The following is a 23,662-nucleotide window of genomic DNA, read 5'->3' as shown; positions in this document are numbered from 1 at the left end:
CTCTGGGCTGATGGCTCGGAGCCTGGAGCCTGTTTCCGATTCTGTGTCTCCCTCTCTCTCTGCCCCTCCCCCGTTCATGCTCTGTCTCTCTCTGTCCCAAAAATAAATTAAAAACGTTGAAAAAAAAAAAAAAAAAAAAAGAATATAAAATTTTATGGTTCATTACCAACTTCATGCCCAATTCATGGGCTCGGTATTGGGGATGAGATGGAGGAGGCATCTTGTATCCACTCCGCCGGTCTGGCACAAACCTTTGTTGCACCAACTGTGCATACAGACATTTAGTGAAAGTGACCTGGACATTGGGACACAAAACACATTGAGTCTTCCTGAAAGTAAAAATTCAGTATCATTTCACAGTTCTTCTTATGAGCTTCATATTCATATGAAATGCAAAGAAGATCCAACCTATTTACTGCCTACATTTTTTAGTAACAGCTTTATTGGGATACAATAATTCACATACCATAAAATTAACTGCATGATCTATTTTTAGTTATCACTAATGGAATTCTTATCAGTTACATTATATGGCAGTTTAGGTGGGTAGAAGATAAAGAATAATTCTTAATTCTCTGGAAGAAATGAAATGTTTTATTCTTAAGAAGAAAACAAAATAGGAAAAATGTGGCCAGAAAATATCTAAGAAACATTTAGATACAAACTAGGGAGTGAAATCTCTTGAAATCTTCCTCCACTAGAATGGGAGAAAAGAAAAAAAAAAAGTGTATTAACTTGAGATGAGGAAGCAGAATATTTCCAGTTTTTTCTAGTGCACAATTAAAATGATGTTCAACTCTCTTGCCAGTGAGGAAACAAATAACCGGGAGAGCTATCTTACCGATGCCATTATTCGTGTTTCAGGCAAGAAAGTCTTGAAAATACGACAGGCTCGCAGGTCAATAGGGTCCCGTAGGTAAAATGCTTGGACTCCTGCAGCCACCAATCTGGGGCGCTGCTTTAACACCGCTACAATACCAGCTGGAAGGAAGCAGTGTGCTCGATGAAGGGAGGCTTGAATTTTTTCTGGGTATCTGTGACAGGTAACATAATTATTTTTATTTTATGATATGTAAATATCTAGCGTTCTTATAGCATTTAGTTCCCCTTGTCTAGGTTCATCAAGAGATGTTGAATGACAAGGAAAGTGAAGATAAAGCTACCATATACACTAAAACTGCAGAAAAGAAGAGAGAGAAAGAGAAAAGGTAGGAAGAAATGGAAAATAAAGAAAAGGGACTAATGTAGTTCAATAAAAACAAAATGAAAACTCTACTATTTTTTGGAACAAGAATAAAATCAGAGTTTATTCTTTTAAAACAATGGTACAAAGTATGCTGAAACAACGTTAAGAGAGATTTTTATATTGTTAAAACTTGAATGGTAGTAAACATTGCCTAGGTACTCAAATGTGAAAGGTTGAACTAATATGTTAGGTAAAGACTGTCTTTTCGGCATAGAGCCTAAAGTGTTCCACACAGACCAAAGAATACTATACAGAGTCCCACAAAGCACACTATGCTCCCTTAGGTTTTCATTCCTAAAGGTCTCAAAAAATATTGAAGTAGGATCCACGTGCAGTGCAAAGACCAACGAGGGGCTTAAACTCATGACCCTGCGATCAAGACCTGAGTTGAAATCAGAGTTGGATGCTTAACCAACTGGGCCACCCAGGCACCCCAAGGTCTCAAAATTTTTACCTATGGATATAGATAGAACTTAGCCACAATATCTAAGTAAATAAATGCAAAAATATTGGGACTGCAATATAACATCTATGATTGGGAATTAAAAGACACATCTGTTCCTTAATTTTAAAACATGTAAATTTAATCTGTTGTTAGTCACTTTCATGAAGGATGAAGACAGAATGAAAATGAGCATTAATCTAGGTGAAAGAAATTCCACATTCAGTGGAAGACTTGAACCGCATTAAATCAAAAGGCTCTTTGACTAGCACTGAAAATATTTTTCTTACCCTCTAATGCGCCTATTCACAGCAGCTTGTATAGAATCTGAAGCCAAAATTTTTTCTGGGTGTGTTGAGATTATATTCAAAGCTTGTGGGATTGTAGGGGGTGTGGAGGGTAACCAGGATACTGCTCCAGGTTTCCTTGGTGCAGGAATAATGCACAGCTCTCCCTGGTGGAAAAATACCTGCAAAATGATACATTTTAATTTTCATTCTGGGCACTGACAAACTCTAGGTACTAGTAACATGATTTCATCTCTGTAAATTTTCCAAACTTGGATACACTTACTCTATTGGCACTATTATCAGGATCCAACCATTTAGGGAGAAAGTCAGCAGCTTCTATTAACAAGAATTCACCATCATTGTCTTCAATCCTTTTGCAAAAGAAATTCCAATTATGCATTCAAAAAGCACATATATGCTACGAATCAAAACACATTTATTCTAATATGTTCTCTTTCATTTTAGTTAATGTATGAGTACATGCTATGTACAGATTGTTATAATAAAGCAAAATATTTCAGACACCATGAATCTCTCAGGGAGATTGTAAGATTGAAAGAGGAGTTGGAGGGAGATGATAAGGAGAGCAAATTAAGTACATAAGTAAATAATAACAGACACAAATATGAAAAACATACAATTAGGTGTCAAAAGAAGAAAAAAACCCACATAGAGCCAAGATAAGGAAAGCCTTTATGGAAGAGTTACTTGGACCCTGAAAGATAATTTTGTTTTGCCTTATTTGTATTATTTTTTAAATTTAAAATTTTGAATAGGTAAGACAGTCACATGGCTAAACTTTTAAAAAGTACATAAAAAGTTCTGCAATGGAACAGTTTCCTTCCTACTTTTGTCCCTATATGCCCCATTCCTTCCCTCCAACCATTGTTATTTTTTGTTTATCCTTCTAGGTTCACTTAAGCATAATCTAGTTAATAGGAATATAAACTCTTATTTTCTCCTCTTGTCACACAAAAGGTAGATTTTTTCTAGATTCTAGATTTTTTCACTTTTTATGGGTGGAGATATACGGAGAAAAGTTGAGATGTTCTTGGGAGAGGGATTAGCAATGACAAAATCATGGAGGTGTCTATTTAAGGTAGATATTTGGAGAATGGCACTAGTAAAGAACAAGACTAGAAAAGCACAGTTATATCATTTTGGGAAGAGCTTTAAATGTCGGCAGAGTCAATGAGAATGAGCTTGGTTTTATTCTATTCTATTTTTTTTTTTTAAGGAATGAATGGTTTTAAAGCAGTGTAGAAAAATGGTTAGGGCTCTACCTTAGGAAGATTAATCTGGCAGAGATATAGAGGAAGTTCTTTCTTTTTCTAATTAAAAACAAGGGGCACCTGAGTGGTTTAGTTGGTTGAGTGTCCGACTTTAGCTCAGGTCATGATCTCACAGTTGGTGAGCTTGAGCCCTGTGTCGGGCTCTGTGCTGACAGCTCGGAGCCTGGAGCCTGCTTCAGATTCTGTGTCTCCCTCTCTCTCTGTGACTCCCCTGCTCACACTCTCTTTCTTTATCTCAAAAATAAACAAACTTAAAAAAAAATTTAAAAACCAAATCCCCAACAAGACAGTAGATGCCTATTAGTCAAAGAGCTTTATAGGCCTGGTGTGTAGGTATGCACCATCATTATATAAAGATCAGAATCCATACACAAAAGGCATTGTCCTCCCCTATTACCATTGTAAAGATAGAAATATCTATCTTGGAGTTTGTTCATATAAAATTCTATCATTTATGAAGAAATTACTGACAATTATTTTTAGGTGTGATAACAGTAGCGTCTAAAATAAGAATTCTTATCTATTCTATTTACATCTTAAAAGTATTTAAAGATAAAATGGCATAGTATTGGAGATCTGCTTTAAAATAATCTTGCTATGTAAAAGGAGTAGGGGAAAGGAGGAGGGGAAAGCTATGGGTAAAGGACCATGAATTGGTAATTATTGGAGCTGAGTGAGGAGTACACGTGGGTTCATTCTCTCTACTTTCATGTTTGAAATTTTGAAATAATAATACATTTTCAGAGTTGTTTTTCTTTTTGTTCAGCTGGGGAAGAGGTTGGGGGAATGGATTAGAATTTGGGGGCTAACAGGAAAACTAGAATAACATGCGGCAAATGGGTGAAACGCCCTCTGCTGACACAACTTGGTAATTACAGAGAACTATCAGTTTCCATTTTAAACAGTGTTACCTACTTTGCTTTCAATACTGTTCACTAATTTTTCTTTAAATTTTTCTGTATGTGATTTCTCAACATATATGCGGGGGGGGGGTACGCGCTATGGTAAAATAGAGGAAGACATAGTAAAGAAATCTGTAATGTATATGTATATGTATATGTATACATGAATGGAATTTTTTCTACGATTTTGTTTTTAAAGAGCAGTACACCCTTTGGTATTGTTTGAACTTTGTTTACCATCTGTATTTGGTCTTTCACAATGAGAATAATTTTTAAAAAGCTAAAATAGGCAGATTTCGTTTAAAAATTTAGAAGTTAAATTCTCCAATGTACTTTAATTTTTCCTCAAGAAAAGGAAGTCACAAGAAAAAAGGAAGAGAACACACAAGTCACTTTCAAAATCTATGTCTCAAATTTGTTCAATCTCTACCAGACTACCAAAAAATTTTTACTAAGTGGATAAAAATGTAGTCAGTCTCAACAAGAGAATTCCTTTAGATTATTAAAATAACTAATACCTTGCTACTAACTCTGGAAATTCCTTTGTAATTTGCTTTACTACATAAACAATAAACCATTCATCCTCAATGTTATCCCCAAACTTTGTCATGCCAAACATATGAGCAGGAACATCTCCTAAAAACAAGAGAAAAGCAATCATATAACCAAATAAACTTGTCTGTGCACATAAACATACAAGTAATCATTCAATTAAACGAACATTCATTGACTGACTATACTGTAGGTATCACAGCTGGGAGCTGGGGTTGCAACTCTGAACAGGATATAAAAAGCCCACCCTTGAGGACCCATAGACAACCGGAGACAAGACAACCACACCATCTCAAAACAAGATAATGAAACAACAACAACAACAAGATAATGAATGGACATATGCACTGAGGGCTCTGTGACCATAAAGAATATCTGAGCTATGTTCATGTGGAAGAATGACCAGAAGTAGGCTTTCCAGAAAAAGAGAATAGCATGTGCAAAGGCACATAAGCATGACAGACAATAAAGTGTTCTAGGAATATCAGGAAGCTAGATTTAGATGGAGCAGGAATTTTTTAAACAAGTGCATTATTCAAAAATATGTAGAACTTAATACACTTTTAAACAAGTCAATAGGTCAAAGAAGAAATCACAAAGGAAGTTAGAAAATACAAGGAGACAAATGAAAACAAAGATGTAACATACTAAAAGCAGTGCTAAGAGGAAGTTTATAGTTATAAAAGATCTCAGATCAACAACCTAACTTTACACCTTAAGGAACTAGAAAAAGAAAAAGCTAACCTAAAGCTAGCAGAAAGAAGAACATAATGAAAATTAGAACAGAGATAAAAGAAATAGAGAACAGAAAAACAACAGAAAAAAATGAACTAAGGTGAGCTGGTTTGTTGAAAGATCACAAAATTTACAAAATCTTAAATTAGTAAGAAAAAAAAGGAGACACAAGTAACTAAAATCAGAAATGAAACAGGCAATATAACAACTTATACTACAGAAATAAAAAGGACTATAAGGAAACATATGATATGAACAATTGTACACCAACCAATTGGATAACCTAGAAGAAATAAGTTCATTCTTAGAAACACACAACATATCAAGACTGGATCACTAGAAGGAGACTGAATTACTTCTGGTTACTAGAAAGAGACTGAATCAGTAATCAAAAAACTTCCCAACAGAGAAAGGCTCACTGGAGAATTTTAGCAACATTTTTTTTAAACTTTTTTTTTAATGTTTATTTATTTTTGAGAGAGAGACAGAGTATGAGCAAGGGAGGGGCAGAGAAAGAGTGAGACACAGAATCTGAAGAAGGCTCCAGGCTCTGGGCTGTCAGCACAGAGCCCGACACAGAGCTCGAACCCAGGGACTGTAAGATCATGACCTGAGCTGAAGTCGGATGCTTAACTGACAGCCACCCAAGCACCCCAGAATTTTACCAACATTTAAAGAAGAATTAACATCAATCCTCCTCAAACTCTTACAAACAACTGAAGAGGAGGGAACACTGCCAAACTCATTTTATGAGGCCAGCATTACCCTCATAATAAAGCCAAACAAAGACAATATAGGAAAACCATGACCAATTTCCGTGGAACACTAATGCAGAAATCCTCAAGAAAATACTAGCAAACTAAATTCAACACATGAAAAGGATTGTACACCATGACCAAGTAGAATATATTCCTGGAATGGAATGGAATGTGTATGAAAATCAAGAAATGTAATCTACCACATTAACAGACTAAGGGTCAAACAAGCACATTATAGAGTGTTTTTAGAGCTGCCATGGCAAAAAAAAACAAAAAAAACAAAAACAAAAACAGGTGGGAAGAACATCCCAACTAACTCTTCACCTCACCCCAGGTCTCTCAAATTTCTTCAACTAGAGAAGCTCCAATTAAAGTGTCTATTTTTATCTACCTTATATATTAAACTTCAATTTTAACTTCATCCAGAAGCAATGGGGAACTGGTGAAGGATGTTAGGCAGAAGAGTAACATGATCAAATTTGTGTTTTACAAGGGTAGTTGGCAACAATGTGAAGAACTGGAGATATGGGAACCAGAGAGGTTACTTAGGTGGTTACTGTAGTCTTCCAGATGAAGAGATTAAGAGGGTCTAGATTGTAGCCAAGGAAATGTAGAGAAAGGGTCATATTTTAGGAGTAACCACAGTAGGATTTAGTGCTGTGAAGTGAATATGCTGAAGTGAAGAGCTGAATACAATTCTGAATTACTAACAAGCTTGAATAACTAGGTGGATAGCAAAGCCATTAAGGAAAACAAGAAAACATTGGGTAAAAATGATTTTCTAGGAAACAGATAAGGAGTTGGTCTTGGATGTGCTGTGCCACTGTGAGAGTGTTCTTGCCAATAAATATTACATGTGTTTCAGTGAACAGGGGTTCTATAAAATGAACACAAGGGAAGACATGTGGCAACTGCTAACCAAAAGATAACAGATAAACACGAAATCAAGACCTAGACTGACAGTATCAAAAGATGCTAGACTCCTGAAATAAGACCCTGGAGCAGAGCCTTGGTCACCTATTCAGGAGTCATTTTACTAAAGCTATATGAAATGATAAGAAAAAGTGCCATACTTGGCCAGAGGTCAGATCTTAAGCACCAACAACACAAGGAAGCATGAAAGAACCTCAAAATACTTCTGAGAGGCAAATAATGGTCATTAAGCCCAATGATTGCTCTTTATAAGTCAGGTAGAGCCAACTGTGTGAAAAAAGGCAGCCTATGAAACCCATGATCAAGAGCGAGGAATACAGAGTAACCACTAAAGGAAGCTATGGTTAAGGAAGCAGATGCCTGACCTGTTTAGTACAGGTACCCAGATACATTCTAGCATAGAAAAGTAAAGTTCCAAAGAATAGCCACGGTTCAGTCATTTTGAGTATGTATTAGGTTCCTAAGGTAATTACTATTAGAAAGCTTTCATCAAATGAATTAAAAAAAAATTTTTTTTTTGTTAGTTTAAGGGCTTAACCAAATATAAGCAAGCATCACTAATCTAAAAAGTTCAGGTTATAAATCTCCTGACAACACTGAATGAACTATGGACTATTACACATCACTGTTGTCAGAATTAAAATTCACATGTATCAAATCAAGTAAAAGAGCCATACCTTTTCCAGGTTTGTATTTGAGATTGAAAGGCTGATTCTGCCAGATATAGGGGACCAGCATAGGTGCAAAGTGGGTCATTATCCTCTCAATATACTTTTGAAGAATCTCTTTGTGTTTTTCTGGGTCTCTTGGTTCATCTGGTATCAGGAATAGGTGATACTCCACAGTGTCTTCCACTGTAGCAAGCTTCATATTTTCTTCCATTCTTTGAAAACTACATTTAAAGTTTCAATAACATAAACCACATAGAATAATGCAGAATATCCAAATTCTCAAACTATTCTAGATGATTCCATTGTTTTCCAAAATTCAGTTCCCCACATACTATCATTGTAATTTTTTGACTTTATCAAGCATTAATAGTAACACCTATTTAATATTCTTTTAATGAGGTTTTTATGCTGAAAATTATGTTCTTCACACTTGAAATTATATTAAAAGAACTTTTGATATAATACAGTAAATGGGAATCCAGTGTCACATTCCCAAATTAATAGGCGTGTAAGAATTTTAAAAAAATGTTTGCCCTTGTACTAGCAGCAGTGTGTGTAGCACACTTTGAGAAACACTACAATAACATTTTATGTTTCAATACTATCAAAAGTCCCAGGTCCGCCGCTAATTAGTTGTCACTTTCGGCACTTCACTTTCTCTTTCTGGGGCCTTTTCCTTAACTGTAGAATGAGAATGTTACTCTTTCATTTCTAAAATCCTCCCCCAGTTTAAACTGTTATTATTTGAAAGCTCTTATGAGCAATCTCCCTTAGGCTGCAAAATTTCAACCTCTTTTTATGAATATTGTATGGCATAGGGGAATACAAAACATTCATGTCCTATCATCTCACCCCAAAATAATTTGCCCACGGTTCTTGATCCTACAGCTGTCCTAAAACTGCTCCCTTTTCAGGTCTCAGGGGGTACAGCTCCAGTATATTAAGAGCAGGTAGATAGATACCTATTTTCTAAGGGTTTTCCTTAAAACAAAAGTGCTAGCTCACTATTGCTGCCAGATGAGGCTTGGTAAAGGCAGGCACTGTACTGGATGGTCCACTGTAAGGCACAATTCGATTTTTATCCTTACTCGGTTTTCTAATGGGCTAATAAAACGAAGTCGAGAGGAACCTGCATCCAGTCACCGCAGTCTGTCCAAATCATTTGGCTTCTCAAGCCAGAGCGACAGATAATTCTGTCGACCCGCCCCATAATGCCAAGCACACATTTTTATGAAGAATTTAGTGTCAGAACTGGAAGGAGCTTCGAGACCACTCAGCCTAATTCCTTGCTGTACAGGTGAGAAAACCAGAGCACAGAAAGAGAAGAGACCAAGCTGCAGAGGGCTGAGCTGGAGTCTAGCGCTCTTGACTCAGACTACGCTTTCTCCCTCCATCCGACAAACTGAAGCCAATTCCGCTTACGATCCTCGGGCCTGCCCCACGCGTCTCGGCTGCGGCACCTTTCCTCGACCGCCCCTCCTACCGCGTCAGTAGCAGTCCAAGTCCGGCCCAAGGTCAGGCCAGACGCTTCTCGGGCGCTTGAGGTTAGCCGACACCCCTGAAACACCCGCTCGCCCCGGAACTCCCTGCAACGTCACTGCTGCGCGTCCGCGGGAACATTAGGTGGGTGCTCAGGTGCGTTCGTCACTTCCGCTCCCGCGGGGAAGCAGGCAGGGCGGAGGGCTAGAGGGGTGGGGACCCTGGAGAGGTGGCGGTCCGGAGTCTAGGCGACGGGGCGTGACGGGGCCGGAAGGTGGCGGGAGGGGGCCGGGCCGGAGCCGGCGGGAGGGCCAGGTCCCGAGGCCCCGACCCTGGCGTGCCCGCCCCCTCCGCGGCAGAGGAGGAAGAGGAGGATGATCTCCAGATACACCCGGAAGGCGGTGCCACAGAGCTTGGAGTTGTAAGTGGACTGCTCAGCCATCCTAACCGGGGCCGTGGGAGGCTGAGGCGGGCAGCGGGCGCTCTGGGGACCCCTTCCAAGCAGCGCTTCCCACCTTTCCTTTCTCAGGGCAGGGGAAGGAACTGTTTCCTCCCAGCCTTGTTGGACGCTCTCCTTCCACCTCCATCTCCAGCTAAGGGCATGTCTCCTGTGCTGTCCTAGGGCTTGGCCCTCTTGGGCTGCACTTCCTGAACTCAGTGACTGGGTCTTTGGCATTTGTAGCTTACTCAGTGTTTCATGCCTCACTGTCAATGGCCATTGACGAATCGAGAAGTTACTAATAGCTGAGTGCTACAAAAAAGTTGAATACATCTAGTGCCAGGCACCGTGCAAAGCTGCTTACATGCATTAGCTCACTTAATCCTATTAGGAAGGATACCAGAATAGAGAATATTATTTTGCACATTCTACAGATAACGAACCCAGATTTTTATTTTTTTTATTTTTTTTTTTTTTTAATTTTTTTCATTTATTTTTGGGACAGAGAGAGACAGAGCATGAACGGGGGAGGGGCAGAGAGAGAGGGAGACACAGAATCGGAAACAGGCTCCAGGCTCCGAGCCATCAGCCCAGAGCCTGACGCGGGGCTCGAACTCACAGACCGCGAGATCGTGACCTGGCTGAAGTCGGACGCTTAACCGACTGCGCCACCCAGGCGCCCCAAGATTTTTAAAGATTGTAGCAAGCCAAAGATTACACAGCCAGGAAGTGGTGGAGCACACAAACCTGGTGTCAATCTGATCCTGAAGCCTTGGTCATAATCATTATACATTCTGTTTCCCCATTTTTGTAATTAAACATCAGAATCCTTAAGGATAAGTTTTGCTTTAGAGAGCATATATTGCAGCTGAAATACATCCCTCCCACCCTTGGTGAGGTGTTGTAATTTAGCAAGTAATGATAATGTCCTGCTTTTATTAATGCTTTACACTTTCAAAAAGACTTTCACATTTTGATCCCTTGCAACAATTCTGTAAGATGGGTATGATTAGCTTTCAGTTTTTCAGAAGCTGAAACATCAGAAAGGTTACACATCCTAAGATTATAAAACCAATAGGTTTTGAGCTTGGCCTTTTAATCCTCAAATCCCAACTTTTTTTCTCCATTGAGCTATGTAATTTTAGCAATTATACATTTATTAATTAAGTATTAAGTATAGGGGCGCCTGGGTGGCTCAGTTGGTTAGGTATCTGACTTCAGCTCTGGTCATAGTATTGTGCTTTTTAAGTTCGAGGGTCGCATCAGGCTCTGTGCTGAGGGCTCAGAGCCTGCCTGCTTCAGACTCTGTCTCCCCCTCCCTATGCCCCTCCCCCACTCACACTCTGTGTGTGTGTGTGTGTGTGTGTGTGTGTGTGTGTGTGTGTGTGTGTTTCTCAAAAATAAACATTAAAAAATTAAAAAAATATGCTAAGTATATATGATAATAACAAGCGTGGAATTTTCAGTCACTCTGGGTTTCTGGCTAAGCTCTTCTCTAGCCATGTGTCTTTTAAGCAAATTACTAAATATTTGAGCATTCATTTCTGGACTATAGGACTAACACCTTATCTAAAAGCATATCTAAAATGATGGCACAAGGGCGCCTAGGTGGCTCAGTCAGTTAAGCATCTGACTTTGTCTTAGGTCATGATCTCACGGTTCATGGGTTGCTGACAGCTCAGAGCCTGGAGCCAGCTTCGGATTCTGTGTCTCCCTCTCTCTTTTTGCCCCACCCCTGCTGGAGCTCTGTCTCTTTCTCCCTCTCAAAAATAAAAGCATTAAGAAATAATAAAATAAAATAAATAAAATAAAATAAATAAGATGAAATAAAATAATGGCACAGGGTAGATCCTTAGTAATTGGCAATTTTCTTGCCCCTTCCCATCTTTACTTGCTACAATAGCCATACAAAGAAAATCTGTGATCTCTTCTTGCCTTACAGAAGCTTATTATCTACTAAGTAATAGGATATCTACACAGTAGCAATTCAGATAATAAGCTTTTTAGGAAGTAGGAAGAAGAAAGTCATTGTCCAAACAAAGGGAACAGGTCTTAGCTAAAAGTCTGCTTTTATAATTAGTTCTGACCATTCTGAAAGTAGCAAAAAAAAATCTTTTGTGAAAAAAATTGCTGGTAGGCACTTAGTGGGCCAGAATTACTGATCCAGTATAGTTCTGTTACTTGTTCTCTATTGTTGACTTGATACTCCTTAAAGACCACTCTCTCCAAAGGTGATTCTCTAGGAGAATATGATGTGAATAATGAAGATAATGAAGATTATATGTATCTAAATGATAGTAAAATAAAAGCAATTTTTACTTTTGGCATTATGATAATTTGCTTTGAAGAAGTAACTTTCCTTTTCTCCCTAATAGTTCCAAATTATAGATATTGAAAAGAGCTTGAAATAAAAAGTTTTCAACATACAGCTTTAATACTTAAAAAGTGATAAGTTTCACTCATATGAAGACTTTAAGAAACAAAACAGATGAAAATAAGGGAAGGGAAACAAAAATAATATAAAAACAGGGAGGGGGACAAAACAGAAGAGACTCAAGAACAACTGGAGAACAAACTGAGGGTTGCTGGAGCGGTTATGGGAGGGGGGGATGGGCTAAATGGGTAAGGGGCATTAAGGAATCTACTCCTAAAATCATTGTTTCACTTTATGCTAACTAATTTGGATGTAAATTTTAAAAAATAAAAATAAAATTTTAAAAAGTGATGTTTCAAATATAAATGTATAGTGAATAATATATTGAACCACCTATCCCCCAAATTCAATAACGATCAAAAATTGATATATTTGCTTCATCTATATTCTTTATCTCTTTTCAGCCTCTCTGTCCATCATCTGTAAATAAGGAAGCAAAACCCCAGACACTATCATTTCACCCCTGTATACTGCAGTATGCATCTCTAAAAATGCATTTTCTTATGTAAAAACAATGCTATTACATTTAATATTTCTTTGGTATTATCTGTTATTTAAAAAAATTTTTAATGCTTGTTTATTTTTGACAGGGAGAGAGAGAGAGAGAGACAGAGCATGAGTAGGGGAGGGGCAGAGAGAGAGGGAGACACAGAATCTGAAGCAGGCTCCAGGCTCTGAGCTGTCAGCACAGAAGCGGACGCGGGGCTCGAACTCACAAACCTTGAGATCATGACCTGAGCCGAAGTCGGATACTTAACCGACTGAGCCACCCAGGCACCCCTAACAGTCATTTTATAGAGATTTCTTTGACAGACTAAAAAATGTCTTAAATTTCTGTCTTGTAGCTGGAATCCACATTTCTGTTTACTGCCACTGTCTCAAAGACAACTTTTGGTTCGAGGATTGTTGAATAAGAGGAGTAAAAAATAGCTCTCCACAAATCCATCCCTACCATTTTTTTTTTAAGTAAATTTATTTAAATTCAAGTTAGTTAACATACCGTGTAGTATTGGTTTCAGGAGTAGAACCCAGTGATTCATCACTTACATGTAATACCCAGCTCTCATCCCAACAAATGCCCTCCTTAATGCCCATCACCCATTTAGTCCATCTCCCCACCCAACACCCCTCCAGCAACCCTCAGTTTGTTCTCTGTATATGAGTCTTACGGTTTGCTTTCCTCTTTTTATCTTATTTTTCCTTCCCTTCTCCTATGTTCATCTGTTTTGTTTCTTAAATTCCACGAGTGAAATCATATGGTATTTGTCTTTCTCTGACTTATTTCACTTAGCATAATACACTCTAGTTCCATCCACATTGTTGCAAATGGTGATTTCATTCTTTTTTGATCACTGAGTAGTATTCCATTGTGTATATATATCACATTTTCTTTATCCATTCAACAGATGATGGACATTTAAGCTCTTTCCATAATTTGGCTATTGTTGATAGTGCTGCTATAAACATTGCATTTTTGTATCTTTTGGATAAATACTTAGTAGTGCAATTGCTGGGTTGTAGGGTAGCTCTATTTTTAATTTTTTGAGGAACCTCCATACTGTTTTCCAGAGTGGCTGTACCAGTTTGCATTCCAACCAACAGTGCAAAATTGTTCCCCTATCTCCTCATCCTTGCCAACATCTGTTGTTGCGTAAGTTCTTAATTTTAGCCATTCTGACAGGTGTGAGGTGGTATCTCATTGTGGTTTTGATTTGTATTTCTCTGATGATGAGTGATGTTGAGCACCTTTTCATCTGTCTCTTAATCATCTGTCCATCCCTACCATTTGAGAAATAATTTAAAGTACAAGCTCTGCTGCTGGGTCCCTTAGCTTTATCTTTATATATGAAAGATATAGCTTTCTATTAGTGAAAATAGTGAAATAGAAATAGATATAGCTTTCTATTTCTTTAGTGAATTAAACTCTCAAATTATTCATTTGCTCTGAGAAGCCTCAGAGCCAGAGTACTTGGATTTGAATCCTGGCTCCATCACTTCCTAGACATATGACCTTAAGCAGGTTACTTAGTCTCTCTGTGCTTCACTTTCCTTTCTGTGAAATAAGAATATTAGAGATTTATAATATACATTGGCATATTAAAGACCCTGAGAAGACCTTTTATAAAGAAGCCTGTGTACTTTGTTTAGACTATCATGTTTCCTAAACTTAATTTATTACAGAATTTTGTGGGGGAGGAAAGCCTACTATGGATGATTAAGACTCGAACATAAAATAATTAACCCCTTAGTTTATTCTAATGTACATGTTGAATTCCCTAGAGCAGCACTGTCCAATAGAAATATAATATAAGCCACATATATAATTTTTAATTTTCAGATAGTCACATTAAAAGAATAGAAAGTGGTAAAATTAATTTTTTGCCTTTTTATTTTCAACTAATTATAGACTCACTGTTAGTTACAAAAATAGTACATAGAGTCCCATGAACCCTTCACCCAGTTTCCCCCAAAGATGACAACTTATGTAGCTAGTATAGCGTCAAAGCCAAGAAACTGATATTGGTACAATACTGTTAAATCAGTTTTTATATCCACTGTTTTGTGTATGTGTATATAGACTTCTGTGCAGTTTGGTCTCATTTATAGAACTGTGTAACCACCAGTACAATCAAGATGGCTTTTTTATCACCACCAAGGAATGTCCTTGTGTACCCCTTTATAGTCACTTCCACTCCCTTCTCCATCTTCTGGTAACCACTAATATTTTCTGTACCTCTATAGTTTTGTCATTTGTAAACATTATATCAATAGAATCATATAGTATGTAACCTTTTGAGATTGCTTTTTTCACCTTGAAATCCATCCAAGTTGTTCCATGTATCAATAGTTCACTCCTTTTTATTGCTCAATCTTATTAATCATGTGGATATATCAGAGTTTAACCGTTCACCCATCAAAGGACATTTCAGTTTCCATTTTTTTTCAATTATAAATAAAACTGCTGCAAACATTTGTGTACAGATTTTTGTGTGAACGTAAGTTTTCATTTCTCTGAGATCAGTTCTCAAGAGTGAATGGCTAGGTCTTATGGTAAATGCATGTGTTTAGTTTTATTAGAAGCTATGAGACTATTCCAGAGTGGCTGTACCAATTTATATTTCCACCAGGAGAGCATGAGATATCTGGTTTCACATCCTCGCCTGCATTTGGTGTTACTACCATATTTTGTTTTAGCTATTCTAATAGGTATCTGATTATAACTTATTATATTTTAAATTTGAAGTGAAATTAATTTTAAGAATATATTTTTTAATCTAGTATATCCAAAATATTATCATTTTAATATGTAATCAAGATAAAATTATCAATGATCCATTACACGTCCTTGTCATACTAAGCCTTCAAAATCCTGTGTGTTATAAACTTAAAGCACATCCCATTTTTGACTAACCAAATTTTAAAGTTTTTGTGTGAATTCCAGTTAACGTACAGTCTGATACTAGTTTCAGGTGCCCAGTATAGTGACTCAGTACTTCCATACAACATCCAATGATGCTCATCACACCAATTAACCACACTTTAACTGCTAATTGCTAGCGGCTTCTGTATTGGACAGTGCAGTCCCAGAGCAGCAGGAATTAGGTGATTAGCTTGTAGGTTAAGCTGCTGAAAGTATGTTTTTTTCTTTACAGGAAATATAACTTTTTAAAAAATCTTTCACAGGAAAGGAATAACAAAACATGCTATTAATCATCATCCCCTTCCAGAGCAGCTGGATGAAATTTCTTCTACCAATGACAGCCATGAAAAAGATACGAGTTCCCAAAGGTAACAACACAAATTGTACTTGTTTGCTTATTACACTGCATAATGGCAAAAGTGTTTTGTGTGTGTGTGTGTGTGTGTGTGTGTGTGTGTGTGTGTTGGCTTGGGCTTGATATCTAATCTTGAACTAATGAAACAAAACAAGGACTTTTATCGCATTTTCAGTACCACTCAACTTTTATTCTGGAACAGCTAATGAAAACATCATACTTATAACCCTTAAAGTAGTATTATTACATAGTTAAAAGACAAGACTCAGGAAGAGTCTAACAGATCTGATTTTTAATCCTGGTTCTGCCACTTACTAGCTGAGTAACACTAGGCAAGTTACTTACCAGATAATAGTATCTCTTAAAGAGTGTTGTAAATATAAATGAGATAAAATATGTAAAACTTGGCACAATAATTGGCATATGGTGAGTATTAGCTGCAGTTATCATTCTGTAACTTCAAAGAGGGTTCTGAGAAGCAATGTGGTATAGAAAAATTATAATCATAAAAACTAATTTCAAAACCTAGAACTCAATAGATTGTCTTTAAAATGGGGTTGACTTCTACATCACCAAGTTATTGGGAGGAATAAATGGGATTATATCTATAAAAGTGCTTGGTAAACTGTAAAAGTGCCACACAAGTCCAGATATTACTTTCATACTTCTGAAATGTTTTTAGTTTTCAAAGGTAGATGTTATAAGTAGAATGTTAAAGTATTTGTTGTAATCAAAGCCACACTGAGATACCACCTCACACTGGTCAGAGTGACTAAAATGAACAAATCAGGAAACTACAGATGCTGGCAAGGATGTGGAGAAATGGGAACCCTCTTGCACTGTTGGTGGGAATGCTAACTGGTGCAGCCACTTTGGAAAACAGTGTGGAGGTTCCTCAAAAAATTAAAAATAGAACTACCCTACGACCCAGCAATAGCACTGCTAGGAATTTACTCAAAGGATACAGGAGTGCTGATGCATAGGGGCACATGTCCCCTATGTTTATAGCAGTGCTTTCAACAATAGCCAAATTATGGAAAGAGCCTAAATGTCCATCAATTGATGAATGTATAAAGAATATGTGGTTTGGGGTGCCTGGGTGGCTCAGTCAGTTGAGCGTCCGACTTTGGCTCAGGTCATGATCTCGCGATCTGTGAGTCCGAGCCCCCCATCGGGCTCTGTGCTGACAGCTCAGAGCCTGGAGCCTGCTTCGGATTCTGTGTCTCCCTCTCTCTCTGCCCCTCCCCCACTCATGCTCTGTCTCTCTGTCAAAAATAAATAAAACATTAAAAAAAATCTTTTAATAAAAAAAGGAATATGTGGTTTATATATGCAATAGAATACTACTTGGAAGTGAGAAAGAATAAAATCATGCCATTTGCAGCAACGTGGATGGAACTGGAGGATGTTATGCTGAGTGAAATAAGTCTGTCAGAGAAAGACAGATACCATGTTTTCACTCATATGTAGATCTTGAGAAACTTAACAGAAGACCATGGGGGAAGGGAAGGGGAAAAAAATAGTTATGAACAGAGAGGGAGGGAGGCAAACTATAAGAGACTCTTAAATATAGAGAACAAACTGAGGGTTGATGGGGGTGGGGGAGAGGGGGGAAAGAGGGGAAAGAGGAGGGCACCTGTTGGGATGAGCACTGGGTGTTGTATATAAGTCAATTTGACAATAGATTATATTAAAAAATATTTATTGTAAACCACCACTAGAATTATTTAGAATCACTGTCATCAATTCTGCAGGAATTAGGTAGGATTTTTCCATGATGCTTAATTGATAAGTTCTTCATTTATTTTTCTCCTGTGGATAGATATATTTGTGTATATGCTTGTCATCTAGTAAATTGCTGAATAGTTAATGCTACAGAAACTTGAGGAAATATAAGAATTTCTCTTTTTTCTCTCTTCCTTCCAAATTGGGCATTTAGTGAGTCTGACATCACACAAGAATCACCTTTTACATCAGCTGACACTGGGAATTCAAGATCTGCTTTTCCAAGTTATACAGGCACAGGGATCTCCACTGAAGGCAGCTCGGACTTCTCCTGGGGATATGGTGTGAGTTGTTGGTTATTGGTCTGATGGAGTTCTTGGCAGACTATTCTGGGAGTTAGGATTTATCAGTTTTGTCAGTATATTTCATTCCTTTACTTTCCTTCATGGTTTCTTTACATTTTAATATTTCTCATCAGTTTTTACCCTCTTTCAGTATTTGCTTTGCTTTTATGGCTATAGTAGTTAATCCTTTTAGGTACTTAGTGTTTGACTTAAACAGTTGCATATTAATATGGATCTGGGCCCTGGATCTACTCCTTTTGCTGTGTGCAGTACACTAATGTGTCTCTCCACCACTAATGTTACCTTGTTGTTTAAATTGTTCTTAGAGGTTGATTATTAAGCTATTATAGACTGGGAAAATGATTATGATATATTGTTAAATGAAAAAAACAGATTAAAAATAGTATGTATAGTGTGGTTCTAATTTGAGTTTACATATATTTTTGTTTATACATATATTAGAAAAAAGGACTAAAGATATCTACCCAAAATGTTATTCAGTCATTATTTAATGGGTGTTGAGATGAGATTGACTTATTTATTTCTAATCCATAATATCTGGTAGGGAATTCTTACGGGTTGGCCAATCCTTTACATATATGTTAGAATCTGTTTGTTAAATTGCATGGGTCAACTTGGGGAGGATTGCTATCTTAATGATATTGAGTTCTTCTATTCATGAATTTGATATATAAATCTTTGCATTTTTTAAAGCTTATTTATTTAAGTAATCTCTACACCCAACACAGGGCTTGAACTCACAACCCCCAAATCAAGAGTCTTATACTCTAATGACTGAGTCAGCCAGGCACGCCATAAATCTTTTCATTTAATATTAATTTTTAAAATATATCTTAATAAATTATTATAATTGTATCCATAAAGTTCCACTTGTTGAATATTTATTTCTAGGTACCTTGTATGGTATAATATAAAAATTACATTAAAATTTTTTTTTTAACATTTATTTATCTTAGAGACAGCACAAGCAGGGGAGAGAAGAGAGAGGGAGACACAGAATCTGAAGCAGGCTCCAGGCTCTGAGCTGTCAGCACAGGGCCTGATGCGGGGCTCGAACCCACAAACTGTGAGATCATGACTTCACCCAAATTTGGATGCTTAAACGACTGAGCCACCCAGGCGCCCCTAAAAATTACATTTTTAATCTATTTATTGCTGGTATGTAAAGGTACAGTCCCTGTTTTTTAAGGGAACTGAGTTGTAGGATAATGTTGGCTTCTGGCAAAAATTTATATTCTTTGTCATGTTTTTAAAACTTCTAACATGTTATTATATGTTTTAATAGATTTCTCATTTATTTAATACTAGGTTAAACTTTCACTGGATTTATTATTATTATTTTTAACTGTGATATTCACATAACATAGAATTCACTTTTTTTTAAAAAATATTTTATTTTTAAGGCAGAGAGAGACAGAGCATGAGTGGGGATGGTGCAGAGAGAGAGAGGGAGACACAGAATTGGAAGCAGGCTCCAGGCTCTGAGCTGTGAGCACAGAGCCCAACGCGGGGCTCGAACTCACAAACTGTGAGATCATGACCTGAGCCGAAGTCAGACACTCAACCAACTGAGCCACCCAGGCGCCCCAGAATTCACTTTTTTAAAGTGAACAGTTAAGTGGTTTTAGTATATTCACAAAGTTGTGCAACCATCACTATGTCTAATTTCGGGACATTTTTATCACCCCCAAAAGATGTCCCATATGCATTAGCTGTCCCTTTCCAACCCTCCAGTCCCCCAACCTGCTGTGGACCACCAATCTGCTTTCTGTCTGTATGGATTGCCTATTCTGACATTTCATATAAATGAATCATACAATATGTGACCTTTTGTGTCTGGCTTATTTCACTTCATATATTTTCAAGATTTATCCATGTTTTAGCATGTGTCAGTACTTCTTTTTTGTTGATGAATATTATTCCAAAAAATTCCAAAATTTTGTTCATCTGTTCATCAGTTGATGGACATTTAGGTTATTTTGGTTTTTTGGCTATTTTGAATAATGCTACTATGAATATTTGTGTGAACATTTTTCTGTAGACATATGTTTTTGAATATTCTTAGGTATATACCTAGGAGTTGAATTAAAACCATTTTAATTTTTTGAAGAATACATTTATCATTGACATTTATTGTTATGATCATGCTTTTTCAAGGTTTCTAGTTAGGATATAAATAATGTTGATATTTTCCTTATATTACACAAACATTTCATTGCAGGTATCACATGTATGTCAGAGTAGGTAATTTACTTGATAAATCCTCCTGAATGTAACCAGTTTCCTATTAATTTTACTGCCTCCTAACCTCTGCAAATACCCTTCTTACTTCACAGATGTTTCAACAACCTATACAGGGTCACTACCCCCTGCATCCTTTTACCCATTTGGTGCTCTTTTCACCCTGCTCAGAGTCAGACACCCAGTGTAGTCCTGACTTCTATACAGACACCTTCTTCATCCTGCTTGGACTGTCACCCTGTGTGAGGCTGCCTGCTCCCAACATAGTAGCTTTCTTCTCTCCATTCTGGTTCCAACATTACAAGCTGGCTACTCCCCACATGGACATCCTCTTCATCTTACTTGTGCTCCAACACCCAGAAACAACCTGCTCCCCCGCCTGAAAACACCCACTGTGGCACTGTATTTTCAAAAGAAATGCCAGTATATATCCCATCTCACATGATGCTCTTCTTACAAGATATTGATACTCCTCCATTGAGAGATAGGATATATGTTCTTTCCTCTTGAATCTGAATGGATCATTTGCCTCAGTCATTAGCATGCAGTGAATGTGATGCTGCATGATTTTCTAGGTTAGAAAGTAACACAGCTTCTGCCTGCCTCTTTTTCTCTCTCTCTGGATACTTGACCTTGGATTGCAGCCACTGTGTTGTGATGAAGTTCAGACCACATGGAAAAACCCATGTGGAAATGAACTGAAGCCCCCAGCTGAAAGCTAGCATCAACTGTCAGAGATTTGAGTGAATGACCATTCAAATGAATTCAGGTCCAAGCCTTCATGTTTTTCAAGATGTTTTTAAGAGCTTTATCTCAGATGTTGTGGAGAAGAGATAAGCTATTCCTGCTGTGATTAAAAATTCCTGACCTATATAAACCGGGAGAGATAATACATGATTGTTGCTGTTTTAAGTCAGTAAGTTTGGGAGTACTTGTTATACTGCCAAAATAACTAGAAAACCCTATTGCACTGCCCAGGGTCAGGAAAATTGCTTAGATGTTCTCTTCACCCCTCTTGGTCTCCTTCCATACAACAGACCATCTTCCTACACAGACGCCCTCATTACTCTGCGTGGGTTCCAATTTCATATACCAGGCTGCTCTCCCAGGTTGATGCTTTCCTTATTCTGTTCTGACTTTGAAACTCCATGCTGGGTGTCTCTAAGGCACTGAATAACAGGCAGTATATATTTACAGTCCCTGAGAAAGGAAACTCATAAGGTGAGCCCCTGTTTACCCTGGTTCCTGACTGGGGATAACTTTCTGACTGTGGATTTGTGAGCCAGAGTCCAAACAAGGCATGGTGGTCCTATTGTGCTGAGGAACAGAGATCAGAGTTCATGGAAGATGAAGTAGCTGGAATATGCAGGTCAGGGGGAGATAAAGAGCACCAGAAATTATAAATAAGCGGGTAAATACAAAAGTCTATATTTTTTGGTGATTTCTTCTTTATGCAAGATAGAGTTTATACCTATAGAAGTGAAAGATGAGACAAATACAATTCAAAGGATAGGTGGTTGTAAATGGAATTATTCTGTTATAAGGCTGTTATATTTGTGAAGTGTCAGGTATCAAGAGAGAAATGGGAAGTGTGAAGAAGAAGGCATGAAGTGGTAAAATACTGACTCTAACTAGACTTCAATATGTTATGAATGCATGATATTAGCTCTAGAGCAGGCATTAAAAAATTATAAGAATAAGTTATGCCAATTGGGGAAATAAAATGGAAAACTAAGAAATACTTGATTTGTTGATCAAATAAGTCAGGGGAAAAAAAAAAAAGAAAGGAACAAGAGAGGACCAAAAAACAGAAGGGACAAATGGAAAAGAAGTAGCAAGATGGTACATTTAACCCAGTTTTGTCAACAATTAAAACAAATGTAAATGGATTAAACACTCCAATTAAAATGCAGAGATTGTCAGAATGGATAAAAAGCAAAACTCAACTGTATACTATATGGAAGAAATGCACTGTAAATATAAAGGCACATTAGGTTGAAATTTAAAGGACAGAGAAGGATATACCATGAACACAGTAGGCTGACATGGTTATAATATGAGACAAACTAAACTTGAAAACACTGAGTTTGCCCTATTTAAGAGGACTATTCCCTAGCAATAAAAGAGGCAGTTTGTCTTAGCCCAGGCTGCCATAACAAGACACCACAGACTATGTGGCTTAAGCAACAGATATTTATTTTCTCACAGTTCTGGAGGCTGGAAGTCTAAAAGCAAGGTGCCGTCTGAGTTGGTTTCTGGCGAGGCTTCTCTTTCTAGCATACTGTGTCCTCATATGGCCTTTCTTCTGGGCATGCTCACAGATGGAGAGACCTCTGGCATGTCTTCTTACAAGAACATCAGTCCTGGGGCACCTGGGTGGCTCAGTCAGTTGAGCATCTGACTTTGGCTCAGGTCATGATCTCACAGTCCATGAGTTCGAGCCCCGCATTGGGCTCTGTGCTGACAGCTCAGAGCCTGGACCCTGCTTCAGATTTTGTGTCTCCCTGTCTCTCTCTGCCCCTTCCCTGCTCACACTCTGTCTCTCTCTCTCTCAAAAACAAATAAACATTAAAAAAAATTTTTTTAGGGGGGCCTGGGTGGCTCAGTCAGTTGAGCATCCAACTTTGGCTGAAGTCATGATCTCACTGCTCATGACTTCAAGCCCCATGTTGGTCTCAGAGCCTGGAGCCTGCTTCAGATTCTGTGTCTCCCTCTCTCTGCCCTTCCTTCACTCATGCTCACTCTTGCTCTCTCTAAGATAAAATAATAAAAGACATTAAAAAATTTAAAAATTTTTAAAAAATGCCTATTTTAGAAAAGAATACAGCTTTGAAATGAATAATTGAAGTTTCTAGCTTAAAATGGTAGGAAAGAAGAATGAAAGAAATAATGAAGAGCAAAAATCAGTGAAAAGGAAAACAGATAAATAAAAGAGAAAATGAACAAGTCCAAGAGTTGATCCTTTGAAAAGGATCCTTTGAAAAGATTAATAATAAGCCCTCTGGTGATACTAGTCAAGAAAAAGCAAGGAAACACAGATTACAAATATCATGAATGAAAGAGTAAACATCACCTCAAACCCTACAGACGTTAAAAGAATAGGAACAGTTTTATGCCAATAAATTCTGCAACTTATATAAAATGGAAAATTCCTCAAAACTGAATACTTGTAAAATTCTTAAAGAAACTGAATCAAACAACTCTCTTAGAGAAAGCTTTACGCCTACATGGTTTCACTACTGAATCTATCATACATTTTTTTGTGGAAGAAATAAAAGTCACACAGCTTTTTCCAAAAAACAGGAGCATTTTTAATGCACTTTATGAAGCCATCATAATATATTGATGCCCAAACCTGAGAAAAACATATCATAAAAGAAAA

General features: G+C 37.5%; 2 protein-coding genes across 13 annotated transcripts in view; one reads left to right on the top strand and one right to left on the bottom strand.

The window, feature by feature from the left end:
* The window catches only part of ECD (ecdysoneless cell cycle regulator), a 48,154-nt gene extending 38,316 nt beyond the window's left edge, over window positions 1-9,838 (bottom strand). For 4 of the 6 annotated variants that reach the window (XR_009613035.3, XM_060642431.3, XM_060642434.3 and 1 more), the window contains exons 1-7: window positions 9,244-9,516; window positions 7,828-8,042; window positions 4,691-4,808; window positions 2,262-2,349; window positions 1,979-2,157; window positions 842-1,034; window positions 167-295 (exon numbers count right to left, since the gene is read on the bottom strand). Coding sequence is in view for 5 of the 6 variants with exons in the window: in XM_060642431.3 (XP_060498414.1) it covers window positions 167-295; window positions 842-1,034; window positions 1,979-2,157; window positions 2,262-2,349; window positions 4,691-4,808; window positions 7,828-8,032 (912 nt within the window). In the remaining variant the exon portion in view is untranslated. Of the gene's footprint in view, window positions 1-166; window positions 296-841; window positions 1,035-1,978; window positions 2,158-2,261; window positions 2,350-4,690; window positions 4,809-7,827; window positions 8,043-9,243; window positions 9,517-9,815 lie in introns of those variants that run through there. The other 2 variants (XM_078434369.2, XM_078434368.2) reach the window with 2 other exon arrangements.
* FAM149B1 (family with sequence similarity 149 member B1) overlaps window positions 9,516-23,662 on the top strand; it is an 87,047-nt gene continuing 72,900 nt past the window's right edge. For 3 of the 7 annotated variants that reach the window (XM_078434371.2, XM_078434372.2, XM_078434370.2), the window contains exons 1-3: window positions 9,516-9,721; window positions 15,858-15,962; window positions 17,889-18,018. In XM_078434371.2, coding sequence (XP_078290497.2) covers window positions 9,675-9,721; window positions 15,858-15,962; window positions 17,889-18,018 — 282 coding nt within the window. In that variant the 5' untranslated portion in view covers window positions 9,516-9,674. Of the gene's footprint in view, window positions 9,722-12,863; window positions 13,825-15,826; window positions 15,963-17,888; window positions 18,019-18,995; window positions 19,653-23,662 lie in introns of those variants that run through there. The other 4 variants (XM_078434374.2, XM_078434376.1, XM_078434375.2 and 1 more) reach the window with 4 other exon arrangements.

This window comes from Panthera onca, chromosome D2 (genome assembly GCF_046562875.1).
Source record: "Panthera onca isolate mPanOnc1 chromosome D2, mPanOnc1 haplotype 2, whole genome shotgun sequence".
Taxonomy (NCBI): Eukaryota; Metazoa; Chordata; class Mammalia; order Carnivora; family Felidae; genus Panthera; species Panthera onca.
The sequence above is the reverse complement of the archived record's forward strand: the minus strand, read 5'-3'. Positions and strand labels throughout refer to the sequence as shown.